Genomic DNA, 14,907 nt, shown 5'->3' with positions numbered 1-14,907 from the left:
CTGGCTAGGCACTGATGTTCGACTGAAGGTGGTATAATTATATAATCTGGCCAGGTGCTGAAAATAATTATCTTACTTGTCACAAAGGGCAACATGAGATGTTAACGTCCACTCACAGCCAGTATTGGCAGACGAGTCCTCTGGATTTATGTCCGTCCTTGCGATGGACAGCACACATATTATGTATCATTCTGCATGTGAATCACTCGGGTGACAGTTATGTTGAGATTTTTTTACCCAGACGAGGTAGCTCAAGGTGAATGCATGTACATCTAAGCTATCCTGTCAGACCTAGAAATAAACTACCACTCCATCTTGCTTTACCTTGCAGTGCAATTTATAGAAAGTATGATAGGATTGCTGACAAACATTTATTTGTATCCACTGAACTTCTCACAAAATCACAAATGTGTCGCAATTATTATTATTATTTTTTTTTTAATGTGACCCTCATGTAGAAGTATCTAGAAATATCATATATTGTCTTGGAAAAATGAATTTTTGAAAACAAACGTTGCATGATATGTTTTTATACATTAGCAAGGTACAGTATGTTGAATACTGAAACTGCATTGGTTTCTATGGAACATCACTTGTGCTCCTTCCCCTGTAAAGATGAGCATTTCCACACAGATTCAACAAATGGAGCAGTGCTTCAATTTTTACTGCTCTCAGTTTTTAATTAGCGAGTTTTGCAAAACTATGGAAAATTACAATCTAATGTTCCCCCACCTAGTGGGAGGTGTGTGTGTGTGTGTGTGTGTGTGTGTGTGTGTGTGTGTGTGTGTGTGTGTGTGTGTGTGTGTGTGTGTGTGTGTGTGTGTGTGTGTGTGTGTTTTGTGTCCAGGCCATAACTTTTTTTTTTTTTACCATTTGAGCTTTTGTCATCAAATTTTCAACAAAGCTTTATTAGAAGTACAGTGTATGGAGACCACATTAAAAATGTCCTCAAAATGTCAGAGCAAAGACAATGACGAGAAATTGCCCTTATAAGTCCAGCCACCCCTCACCCAAATAACTTCCATGTTTCTTTATTTTACAATTTGAGCTTCAGCGTGTCTGTCCAGGCCATAACGTTTTTACCATTTGAGTTTTGTCATGAGATTTTCAACAAACCTTGGTGATGAGACGATGGAGAATAATGCTTAATAATTATATATATATATATATATATATATATATATATATATATATATATATATATATATATATATATATACATACATACATATCCTCTTCTTCTTTCGGCTGCCCGCGTTTGGGGTCGCCACAGCGGAACATCCGTTATGATCCGCATAATGATTTGGCACAGGTTTTATGCCGGATGCCCTTCCTGACGCAACCCTGGTCGCTAATATATATTATATTACATATATATATATATATTATATTACATATATATATATTATATTAATATATATTATATTACATATATATTAATATATATTATATTGCAACCCTATATAATAATATTCCATACACACCCACACACACACACACACACACACACACACACACACACACACACACACACACACACACACACACACACACACACACACACACACACACACACACACACACACACACACACACACACACACACACACACACACAACCTCCTGGCTGTAATGGTGAGTAACGGCTGCAGATTATGTCTCGCACGGTAAAACTGCATAATCCGCAAGTAACAACCATCTGTCTGCCACCCAGATGATTGTTCCCACTAATGCAAACCATTCAACAAGAAGGCACGTCGTGCGATCGGTGAGTAAATCGAAATATGTAGAGTGTGACGAGCACTTCCCCAATCTCCAATGGACATAAAGTCCTACACCAAAGCGTCACCTCCAATCTGGAGGCCTCGACTCAGTGACTCAAACAGACAAAGATTACATGGTCAACATCAGTTAAACATCAAATGGGTTCCGGTTTTTGAGGTGACGGTTGGTTCTCTCAGGGGTCTCTGCCGACTTTCTCAAAGATAATTTTCCGGACGTTGTTTGTCATGTTTTGACTTTATTTTGTTGCCTCCGTGTTTACTGTGTGTTCCTAGTTTGGTTTTGTTTCAAAACTTGTGCTATTTGGTGAGTTTTTGTGGGTCTTGTCGTCTCGGGTTTCCTGAGGCCTACCTGTCTTCTCATCCATCGTGTTTTTTGTGTTTTCTCCTTATTACAATTACTTTCTATTTCCTCCACTTTTCCCTCCACTTTTCCCTCCACTTTTCCCTCCACTTTTCCCTCCACTTTTCCCTACGCTTTTCCCTCCATTTTTCCCTCCACTTTCCTTCTATCCCTCCAAACTATACCTTCCGTTCTATGTCTTAAATATAAAAAATACAACTACAACAAAAAAACCTTTCCCCTTCTCACCTTATACCTCACATAACCACGTGACTTCCTGCACCGACTCTTCTTCTTGCTTCGTTCTTCCCTGCCTATCCCACTCTGATCGTGAAGGTTTTCACTTCACACCTTCATGAACTTTTCTTCAATTTTTTCCTTTCCTCTTTCCCCATCTTCCCTAATCTTCAACAACAACAAAAAGGTCTCTTACAATGCAACTTCCTTCCTCTCTTCGCCAGATTCTTCTTCAATATCTTATGCTCAATTCTACCTTTCTTTCATCCCGTGTCAAAAAATTCCATCCATTACAATGCTTCTTTTCTCCACTCTGTCAATTCTTCTGCACTCCATCCATCTTCCGTGGTATTTAAATTAATCTCTGACATACAAATTAAAAAATCCCATTATGCAATGCTTGTTCATCTTCCATTATTAATCGTTGTCTTTTCCAAACCTCAGGGAAAATTCATCCCACCTCCTTAAATATACCTCATCCTAACTCCTTCTCTGTGATACCCTCTCCTTACCCCTCCCATCTTGTCTCCCATCCTAATATCTCTCCACTCTTTCTGCCTTACTAGCAGTTCCCCCTCTGATATCCCAAACTGTACGGTTTTCAAATGTCTCACACTCTCATTCAGCACACTGCTCAATATCTCTATCACGCTCTCCTCATTCCTCTCTACCATACCACTACCCAGTCTCAACCTCCCCCTCTCCCCACTCCTCCCTTCCCCGCCCTCCTCCATTACTATGCCTGCTCTCATTGTCTCTCCTCCCGTTCAAAGCTTCCCTTTCACACCTCCCTCTCAATTCAGCCATCTCCTCCCTCTTCAAAGCAAAATTCACTCCCCCCCCCAAGCTTCCACCTCACCCTTCTCAAAAGCTCTCCCCACACCTTTCTCTCTCAATTCTCCCCCAAATGCCCTGCCTCGTCCCTCCCCTTCAAATCTCTCTCCTCACCCCTCTCCACTCCCCCTTCTCAAAGCTGCCCCTCTTTTCCTACCACCTCTTATTTCTCTCATCGTCTCCCCTCTCCCTCAAAGCTACCCTCTCACCCCTCCCTCGCAAATCAATCGCCTCCTCCCTCTTCAAAGCAAACTTCTCGCTCTTCCCCCTCTGTACATGCCTCCATCTCCTCCAATCTCCCACTTCCCTTTCCCCCCTCTCTTATTACTCCCCACTGTTGTCATCCCTTCACACATAGCATTTGTCCTCCTCCCCATCCGACCCTCTCCCCTAGTTCTTCTACAGTCTGTTATCAACTGTCAACAACTCTCATTACCTTCATCTCCCCTACCTCACACTACCTTCCCCCTCCCCATGCACCCAAAGTCTCCTCCCTTCCCTCTTCTTTACAGTGTGGACCTCAAATTATATGGGGCCTTCGCTCAAACCTAACTGATCTTTCCATTGAGGTTGCCACTGACAAACTCGACATAATCTGCTTAACAGAAACTTTCCAACTTCAAGCCAACTCTGACTCCTTAGTTTCTCTCCCTGGTTACTACCTCTTCCTGTATGATAGACCTGAGCCTCGTCCTGACGGCGGACTTGCTCTCTTCATCAAAAACTCTATTCCTCTCTCCTTCACATCCCCCCCCCCAGGAATACATCTGGCTATGGCTTCTCCTCTGCTCCCACCTCTTCTTTATATGTGTGCTGTACCATACAGCAAATAGTGATGATGACTCCATTTCCATCTCGCTCTCTGAGAACATGGACCAAACTGTCCACTTTCCCTTTCTCTGTCCACTTCTGTCCACTCATCCAAACTCTCTCTTCCTCATATGTGGTGACTTCATTTGCCATCATGCCAGTTGGCTGGGTGTGTGCAAAGGACTTCTGCGACTCATTGGGACTGACTCAATCTGTCAACTTCCCGACTCAGATCTCAGCCAACGGTACTCCATCTCTTCTGGATTTGATTTTGACCAATTTCTCAGAAAATGTCTGCTGTGCTTCTTCTGCTCCAATCGGTTCATCCGACTACGTTCTTGTTCAAGCGGTCATCTCTCTGGCTGTTATAGGAGAACCACCTTGGTGCCGACGAGTCTGGCACTTCACTCAGGCCAACTGGCAGGGTCTTCAAGCACCATCACATTCCGAAACTTCTTTCCCTTTTCTCTGTTCTCTGACATCAACTCATTCTTGGAATTCTTTCAAAGAAATTTGCTCTCTCTCATGCACAGTTTCATCCCATCTCATCTTCAGTTGTCCTTACCTTCCTCCTACCCATGGTTCACTGAAGCTTGTGGCGAGGCAGTTGTCCTGAAACAACTTGCCTTCACCTCTTGGAAAGCAAATGCTAATGAAGGCAATCTCAGTTCCTTCCACAAAGCTCGGAATAAGTGTGTGTCTACCCTGAGGAAAGCCCGGAAGCAACATCTTTCTCATCTCAAGTCTGAACTCACAATCTTGTCGCCCTCCTCCAAATCCTGGTGGCATCGAGTTAAGTCTCTTTCTGGTGTATGTTCCCCCTCCATCCCCTTCCTTAGAGCCCTGTCACACCTTGACGTTTTAGCCAGCGTATGGCAAGGTATCAAAATGTATGTAAAACGCTGGCGTACGCTGAACTATTGATGTTTTTTTCCAGTTTTGGACGTATGCATAACGTATTAGTAACATACACAGAACGTTTTGATAACATATAGATAACTTGTATCAACGAATGCTGAGCGTGTTGTCGGCGTTCACAACCTATGCCCAACGATAGTCTAACTTATGCATAGCGCGCAGCAGAATATCGCCAACGATCACGTGGCATAGGCTATTAATAGGCTGCGGCTCGACGATTCAAATCATAACCGCACTAGACATCGAAGTGTCAAGCCGCTGTCACACCTTGACGTTTTAGCCAGCGTATGCCGACGTATGAAAAATTTGCCGAATACGCTGGCACACGTGGAATACGTTATGGGTAAGTTTTGTATACGTTAATAGCACGCTGAAGCACGCTGGCATAGGTCGTAGTATGCCGAGTACGTCGACAAATTTTCAGCATGTTGAAAATTTTTCGACGTACTCGGCATATGACACACGTTCCACATACGCTGGCCATAAGTTGTAAGCACGTTACGCGATCGTTGACACACGTTAACACACGTCGACACACGTTGCTTGTAAGTTACTCATAAGTTGAAACATGTCGAGGTAATGGTTAGCATCAGTGTTCCAGACTCCCTGGTTTTTTTTCTTTTCTTTTTTTCCTTCGGTATGACGGTGATGTTGACACTTCGATTTCTAGTGCGGTTATGATTTAAATTGTTGAGCGGCAGCCGAATAATTATATTATATTATAACCGCACTAGAAATCGAAGTGTCAACATCACCGTCATACCGAAGGAAAAAACAAAACAACAAAAACTAAAGAGTGAGTCTGGATCACTGACGCTAACCATTACCTTGACGTGTTTCGACTTATGAGTAACTTACAAGTAACGTGTGTCGACGTGTGTCAACGATCGCGTAACGTGCCTACAACACGTTACTCATAGGTTAGAAATAAGTTTCGGGTATGCAAACATTACCTCGACATGTTTCGACTTATGAGTAACTTACAAGTAACGTGTGTCGACGTGTGTCAACGATCGCGTAACGTGCCTACAACTTATGGCCAGCGTTATGCTGAACGTGTGAGTCATACGCTGGTATACGTCAAAAAATTTAAAGCATGGAAAATTTGTTGACGAGCTCGGCGTACTGCGACGTATGCCAGCGTACTGCGACATATGCCAGCGTACTAAGACGTATGCCAGCGTGCTCTTAACGTATACAAAACTTACCCATACGTATTCGACGTGTGCCAGCGTTTTAGACAAATTTTTTATATGTCGGCATACGCTGGCTAAATCGTCAAGGTGTGACAGGGCCTTTACTCAAATGGCTGCAGAGCTGACATGATATGCGAAAAAGCTGAATGCCTAAACTCTGTGTTTGCATCTAAATCATGTGTCCCAAACCCATTGCTTTCTGTACCCACGTTACCCAGTTGCACTCAGCTGTTCCTGACATCTGCATCCTTTTCTTCTGACAAGGTGGAGAGCTCGTTGTCAAACCTCGACTCAGATTCTGCAACTGGTCCAGATGGCGTCAGCCCTCGTGCTCTAAAAACATGTGCTGCTGCTCTTGCTCACCCTCTCTCTGTTCTATTCACCCTCTCATTTTCTTAAGGTCATCTGCCATGTGCTTGAAAATCAGCAAACAATACCAATCTGCATAAAAAGGTGCAAAAACAGATCCCTGCAACTTCATACCAATCAGCCTGCCCCCAACCTGGATTTTGATCAAGTCACTCAACCCTGGACATGCTACTTCTGCTTTCCCAACAATGGATGGACATCCTCAATGCCAGACATGAAATCAGAGCTATCTCCCTCGACATATCGCAAGCTTCCAATATGGTCTGGCATCCTGCACAGCTCACGAAATTCTCTTCTTATGGTATCCAACGCAATCTCCACTCATGGCTCACAGACTTCCTCTCCTGTCGCAGTCAATGCGTGGCTCTTAATGGAATTCTCTCATATCCTCTTCCCGCCTGGGCTGGAGTTCCTCAAGGCAGTGTCCTTGACCCTGTGCCTTTTCTGATTTTCATCAATGATGTCTCAGATTCCTTGGAAAATCCTCTTGATCACTTTGCTGATAACTACACCCTCTGCCGTGCCATCTGTCATCCCTCAGACCAGAAAGCAGCAGCTTCTCCACTCACTGCAGACCTGGATATCATCACAAGCTGGTCAAACACTTGGAATATGCATTTCAATCGTGACAACTCTCACACTCTCACCATGTCTCTCCAGAAGGATCGTCTGGAACCTGCCCCCCCCCACTCCCCCACCTACTTTCTATCCAATCTGTTTGAAGAAGTCATTTCATTCAAGCTTTTGAGTCTCACTTTCTGCCACGATCTTTGCTGGGAGAGTCACATCTCCAAGGTGGCCTCCAAAGCCAGTCGCCGACTGGGCATCCTACGTCATGTAAAGTCCTTCCTTGGAACACCTGAGCTTCTCACCATTTAGAAAGCTTCCATCTGCAGTCTGATGGTATCTCCTGCAATGAAGCTGAGTCTTTGGGTCTCTCACTCTCTCACCCTCTCACTGGATGCAGGTCGGTGTTCTTTCTGTCTTGTACCATCTTCTATCTGGCCTTGCCCCCCTCCCCCCTTTGTTCTGTCTGTGATCTGTTCCCCCCCCTATATTTCCTCAGGGAGCTCAAGGTCTGCCAAAAAACCCCCATCTGGTGAAACTGCCAAAATTAAGAATCACTGCTCACCTTCACTCTTTCATTCCTCTTTTTTTCCCATCTCTGCAAAAAATTCCCACACTCTCTTCAATTGCACTCTTCCCTCCGTGTCTTCAAAACATCTCTTCACCATCATCTCGTACCTTCCCCGATCCAAAATCTTGATCTTTACTACTCTCGTTAATCCACCCCAAACCCACATCCTTTAAATTCCCTGTTTTCCTTCCTGAAAGTCCTTGTAGTACCATCTTCGTTGCCCCGTGTACCCCACCCCATCCCTCTCCCTCCCACAAACATCCTGTTGTCTTTGTTCCCCATATTTTGTGCTTCCCTCTTCCACTTCTCTTGTCTCCTGCCTTGTTATATATTTCTGTGTATTAGCTCTGACACGAGCTTCGACTTGGAAAACAAACAAACAAATTATAATGGGATACTTGATAGTGACAAAATCAACAACACCAACAATAAATTCCGGTGATCGTTAATAACTAACGACTGCATTTTTTAATTTTATTGTTACTCACATGTGCACATGTTCATGAGAACACAATTTAGTCAAGGGCAACAGCATGTTATCTATCCTAATAAATGTCAGTGTGTGTGTTCTTCATAACTTCAAAACTATACAACCTAGCAGCCTGAAACTTTGCATGCATACTGAGAAAACCCCAAGGAAGTGCAAGAGTGAAAATTGCATGTTTTGGTGAATTAAAACACACCTTTTGAAGATAATTAAGGGCCTTATTTAATTATATCCTTCTTCAGGCGATCCTCAGCTCCCTCGCTGTCTGGGGTCTGAAGGCGTTTCCTGGATAACCGAGCTGGGTCTGAAGCCGCCATGTTTTTTGGCCTGCTTAACCATGCCTTGACTTGGAACAGGCGCAACAATTTCTTAATGATAAAGCTTATTTTTCACTTTTCTCACTCATATTGAATGCCTGTTCATCACAGCTACAAATTGTTGTGTACATTGCTTTTGTACATACAAAAGTTTTCAAATTAGGAGGTTGTCGCGATTTTCTTGCATTATATGATACGATTTTCCACGATCTACTCTCACGGACTAATTAAAGTATATCATCGAAATTTTATTTCGGTTTTGAGGATCGGATATCGTCCGGAATAAATATGTGTGAAAATATGTTGTGAAATCTGATAATTTAAATCTGTTGTGAAATCTCCATCGCCCGAGTGAGTGGTTCGTGCTCCGTCACCCTGAGCGAGTGGTTCATACTTTGTCGCCCCGAGTGAGTGCTTCATGTTCCGTCGCCCCGACCGAGTGGTTCATGCTCCGTCACCCTGAGTGAGTGGTTCATACCCCATTGCCTTAAGTGAGTGGTTCGTGCTGCGTCGCCCCAAGGGAGTGGTTCGTGCTCCATTGCCCCGAGTGAGTGGTTCATGCTCCGTCACCCCGAGCGAGTGGTTCGTGCTCTGTCGCCCCAAGTGAGTGGTTCGTGCTCTGTCACCCTGAGCGAGTGGTTCTTGCTCCGTCACCCAAATGAGTGGTTCGTGCTTCATCACCCCGATTGAGTGGTTCATGCCCCATCACCCGAGTGAGTGGTTCGTGCTCTATTGCCTCGAGTGAGTGGTCCATGCTGCATCGCCCCAAGGGAGTGATTTGTGCTCCATCGTCCTGAGTGAGTGGTTCATCCTCCGTTGCCCCGAGTGAGTGGTTCGTCCTCCATCGCCCCGAGCGAGTGGTTCATGCTCCGTTGCCCCGAGTGAGTGGTTTGTGTTCCATTGCCTGATTGAGTGGTTCATGCCCCGTCGCCCCGAGTGAGTGGTTCGTCCTCCATCGCCCCGAGCGAGTGGTTCATGCTCCGTCGCCCCGAGTGAGTGGTTTGTGTTCCATTGCCTGATTGAGTGGTTCATGCCCCGTCGCCCCGAGCGAGTGGTTCGTGCTCCATTGCCTAGAGCAAGTGGTTCGTGCTGTGTCGCCCCAAGGGAGTTGTTCGTGATGCATCGCCCCAAGGGAGTGGTTCGCCCTCCGTCGCCCCGAGTGAGTGGTTCGCCCTCCGTCGCCCCGAGTGAGTGGTTTGTACTCCGTCGCCCCAAGCGAGTGGTTCATGCCTCGTCACCCCGAGTGAGTGGTTCGTGCTCTATTGCCTCGAGCGAGTTGTTCGTGCTGCGTCGCCCCAAGGGAGTGGTTCATCCTCTGTCGCCCTGAGTGAGTGGTTCGTCCTCTGTCGCCCTGAACGAGTGGTTCATGCCCCGTCGCCCCGAGCGAGTGGTTCGTGCTATGTCACCCTGAGCGAGGTGTTGTGAAATGACACTCAATTTCCGAGTCGTTTGCCATTTTGACGTGTTTTCTAAATTACCAGCCAAATTTTTTTGACCCATCCACACGCAGCTGTTTATAAAGAATATTGTTTGTGAACATATCCTTGAAACGTCTATATAAATGCAACGTTGTTTTTTGGTGAAAGCAACTCAAGGTTTCTGGGTTGGATACAGTAAGTACTGTTATTGGTAATCACACTGATTCCAACCTGCGGATTCTCGAAAAATTCCCTATATCGACCAAGCACGTGTATTTGTTGTTCATAATGTATAACATTTTCTCTCTGCTAACTCCCCTACCCTCACCTCTCTCTCTCTCTGTCTCTGTCTCTCTCTCTGTCTCTGTCTCTGTCTCTGGACATATCCGGATGGTGGTTATGTCTGGATGGTGTTTGTTTCCGGATGTGTCCGGGCGGTATTTATGTCCACACAGGAGTATGTCTTTGAACCGTGTTTATAGTATGACCGGTAGAAAATAGATTTCAGACATTATTTTGTTTCCATCTTCACTGTTATTCTATGCAGAATCATTTTGATGAAACAGTATGAATCGTAATTAACGCTCCACCCCACGTCTGCCTTCCCTTCCTCTCACCTCATGCCGTCTTCCCTTCCCCCATCCCTCCAGCTCCCTTCCTCCTTTCTCCTCCACCTCTTCACTCTCCCCACTCTCTTCCCTACACCTCTCTCCCTCTTCCCCACTCTTTTTCTCCCTTCCCCTTTTAGTATTACCCTTAGTGAAGCGACAGGTGGTATTTGCCAGTGATTAAATAAATCGAAAAAACATGTTGCGACAGCACAGACAAACTTGAAGGCATACATCTCACAAGCACTTATGAGAATGTCAATGGATCCCATTGACTAAAAACCGATGTGTCCATTTAACTATGGTGGGAAGCGAAGTGAGGCTGACATTTCGAGTATTAGCTCTTCATCAGAGCAAGAGAAGTAAATGTGGGAGGAAGGGGAGTTTATGCAGTGATATGAATGGGTTAAAAGTCAAAGGGTTCGGGTCAAGCATCACGGGTCAAATATCGCAGGGAGTGTTGTCAGCTGCTGCAGTCGGATCCAAGCTTTTACAAAGACGAGTATTCCATTGTATGAACATGTGGAATAACCAGGGAAAGAGTGCATGATCCTTAAAGCTTGCATTACCCATTGGCACCACCTACATATTAAGTACACAAACAGGACTGAATTTCCATTCCCCCTTTCACTCCACATTATTGTTCACCTCCTTACTTTTTCTGCCTTCCTGCTTCCCTTTCTCTTGTTCCTCTTTTATCCATTACTTACTTTTCCTTTTTCCTTCTATACGCCCTTGTTTTTCTCTTTATCTCACTCCGTCTTCATGTAAACATCATAATATGTAGATTACCCAAGGCCAACACAAAGTAAGTGATGATACAGTACAAACAGGTTTGGCACATCTAATAGAGATAATGAAATTTCCAATGAAGCAATCGCAAGGAATCAATCATAAGGAAATTAGACAGGTGGAGACCATTCAACCCATCATGCCTGCACCTACATAAACACCACACTAATTTTTCAACATCAGATCAAAATAAGAAAACGCAAATTTTTAAATTTTTATTAATGAAGTTTCTTTTGTAGTTTTTGTATTTCCCCCCCTCTTACCAGGGGAAGGGGCATGGACTTGGGTTAAAAACACACAACATCAACCATACAACACCCCTTAACGAGATCCCCACCAACAACACTCCATACACATGCATACCATCACCCATCCATGCTCAAGCTACCTCAAAGTCCTGCCAACATCCCTATACCCCTTTATCTCCATAACTTCCAGGTACCTATCTAATTCTAATTTTCACTTATCTACTGTTCCTGCTGCCACTACCTTTCCAGGGAGACCATTCCATGCATTACCTACTCTATGAGTAAAAGACCCCTGCTTACTACCATTTTAACTCTCCTCTTCTTTACTCTCAGGCTATGGCCCTTGGTCCCATCACTGTCTACTCTGTTGAATAATTCATCTGCACTTATTATGTCAATACCTTTCATTATCTTAAACATCTCTGTCATATCTCCTTGTAACCGCCTCCTTTCTAGTGTACAAAGCCCTGTCTCTTTCAGGCGCTTCTCATAGCTGAGTCTAGCTAGGCCCGGAATCAATCTAGTAGCCCTGCACTGAACCCTCTCTATGGCATCTATGTCCTTCCTGAGTTCCATCCATCCATTGGGACCATACTCTGTGCAGAGCGTTGGTGCTGCCTAAGCAGACTCCTTGGCTATTGGGCACAATCCTGGATGGGTCGCCTCTCTGACACAGGATACCAGCAATCTGGCACTCATTTTGCTGACCTTGGAAGGATGACAGTTACAGTCAACCCCATCTGATATTAATTCAACAGAGAGTGGGATTTGAACTCAGGATCCTAGGATTCCAAGTCCACCACCGTAACTATTAAGCCAACACCAGGCATACTGCAAACATACTGCACACAAGCCAACATTCCTATGTTGTGGTGACCAAAACCACATACAATATTCTAACCCTGGCCTCACTAAATTCCTGTACAATGTTAACACCACCTCTTTTGAGTTATAATTGATCCCCCTCTGAATACAACCTAAAACCCGATTTGCTTTACCTATAGCTGCCTGGCATTGTGCTGTCTCCTTACCTCCCATATCGATTACCACCCCCAGAGCCTTCTCCTGTGTGACTCGCTCCAAAATTACCCCTTGCATCCTGTAATCTCTATTTTCATTATTCTTCCCCATCCCAAACACCTTACACCTGCTCAGGTTAAATTGCTGCTGCAAATCTTTTGCCCAATATATGCAAGTACTAAATACTTTCCTCAATGGAGTTTAATGTTGAGAAAGGTTTGTTATTATCATCATTATTGTATTGTATCTGAACAGTTCTGGAATATTCCAGTCTCTGGTGTTGAAACAAGGTGGAGGACACAGTTTCTCAATCAAACCATGATTTTATCGATGTTGCATACAGTTTGTATGCTTTTTTAAAATTTTACCACTACCTTTTGTGGAGACGTACAAGCATGTTGAGCGCATATGTAAAAATAGTTCAAATGAAAGGTAACTAAAATAAAGGGTTCAAATGTTAGAAATATTGAAAGCCTCCCCAACAATAAACCAAGTCAACATTAGTTGCTCCATCATTTTGTAGAGATGTCAGTTGAGCATTTTGTTATCGCTAGTCTGTTACATGGTTATATAGGGAAGTCACTCACTGAATGGTTATATTATACGTACATGTTAAATTGCACTAAGAAAGGAACTGAACAGAACACCAAACTTCATGGAATGTTTATTAGTCACAACCATACTTCTCGAAAGAAAGTGCGATTTCTCTTGTAAAATACGTACAGTTGTTTGTACTTTGACACATTCAGCATGCGGTAAAATGCACCTTCCACAATTGTTTAAAAGAAAAGTTACAACGAAGAATCTGCAATTATTTTCATGCTTTCGCAACCGCGCATCAGAACTGAATTATCAACTCAGTAGATTTGAAGAGAGTCTGTACCAAACATTAGAGGTATATAAGTTTTCCTTCTCGCAAATGATCAAGAAACTACTTTATTCAAACATTATAGCTCTAACTTATGAGGGGTGGAGGGGGAGGGGCAAGGTTTGCTTGGAAACTGCACTCATAATGTGATTTGATAGACTCAGCATGCTTTGAAAGCACATACGAGTATAATATATTATAACATGCATAAAAGATTTGTGGGCTCGAGCAGTTTCCGAAAGATTCATAAAATGGTATTATTTGTGTCACGCCTGTGTGCAAATTATGTAGTGCAGGCAATATGCTCTGCTTGATTCCTTTTGTAGACATTATTCTAAGAGATATGATGACTGAATTCCCCCCAAGGTCCTGTGTCACTTCTTATGCCGACAGGAGGGAAGATTGAGGAATCGAGACTGGGCAGCTGTCGGCAGCAGCGTATTCCAGAATGCTTCAGTCCATTGTCTGCAAGGGCGCTGTCTCGCTGCACAACGCGTTCGGCAGCAGCTTGCTCATACTTCAAGTCCACCTGCTCGAGCATTCCATTTTAACTTCCTTCCCAGAATTCTTGAAGGAAATCCTTCACCTGTCATCACTTCAAAAACGGAGAGAGACCACCAACTGACCAAAACCACAGCCAACGTAGGTCCTGGGCAAGTTGCCAAATTGAACAGCTGGAAAAGGGCGCACCCGCGAACGCGTCGAGAATCCATCTCACCCACAAAGGACATACCAGGCACTTGGGGTGGTTGGGGGCCTTGGTCCGCATGTACTCGAACTTGTGGCTCTGGTGTTGCTGAGCAGACACGGCCCTGCCTTCCTTCGCATACCTTTTACCCCAATCCTTCAGTACCCTACCATTTATCTTACCTCAGGCCTTCCAACATAGCAGCCTTTTCTTGGTTTGCTACACCCCGTCACCATAGAAGTGCTGCCTCTCACCACATTGTACCTCGTCGGATCTCATCACCATCAAACTCTTGGCATCGCAGAGTGGCACAAAGATGGTCAGTCGCACCTCTGATAAACTTAAGCATTTTGTTACCCTCACCAAAGGAGAGGGTATTGCATTTGGGTCTGTTTGTTGGTCTGTCTGTCTGTGTGTTTGTTTGTTTGTCCATACATAACATTCATGTTTTTCTCTGAAATCGCTTGGCTGATTGAGACAAAATTTTCACCATAGGTGCAACTACTCATGTAGAATGTTTTAAACATAATTATGATGTCATACGTCACATGGTGTGGCAGTCACATTGAAAAAAGTTGAAAAAAATTGGACCTCTTTATCTCTGAAACTGCACTAAGGAAAAAATTGAAACTTGGCACATGGCAAGTACTCCTCAAGGGGAATGTGATTTTTTTGATGACATCATAGGTGCCTTCGTTATGAGGTCATAATTGCATATGAATAATTCTACATCTGATCAGTATGAAAATTTTTTGAGGGTCATCTTTAGGCATAAAATGGTCCACAGAAAAAACATTTAAAATCTTTAAAAACAACAACAAAAAAATCCTCAAAAA

The 14,907-nt window shown here is 44.0% G+C and overlaps 1 protein-coding gene across 2 annotated transcripts in view; it reads left to right on the top strand.

Moving 5' to 3' along the window:
• The window catches only part of LOC147016773 (thrombospondin type-1 domain-containing protein 4-like), a 174,729-nt gene that overhangs the window by 50,708 nt on the left and 109,114 nt on the right, over nt 1-14,907 (top strand). For both annotated transcript variants that reach the window (XM_085845751.1, XM_085845752.1), the window contains one exon: nt 13,777-14,390. In XM_085845751.1, coding sequence (XP_085701877.1) covers nt 13,777-14,390 — 614 coding nt within the window. The remainder of the gene's footprint in view (nt 1-13,776; nt 14,391-14,907) is intronic.

This window comes from Eptatretus burgeri, chromosome 11 (assembly GCF_056783735.1).
Source record: "Eptatretus burgeri isolate ZD-2024b chromosome 11, Ebu_testis_v1, whole genome shotgun sequence".
Classification (NCBI taxonomy): Eukaryota; Metazoa; Chordata; class Myxini; order Myxiniformes; family Myxinidae; genus Eptatretus; species Eptatretus burgeri.
The sequence above is the reverse complement of the archived record's forward strand: the minus strand, read 5'-3'. Positions and strand labels throughout refer to the sequence as shown.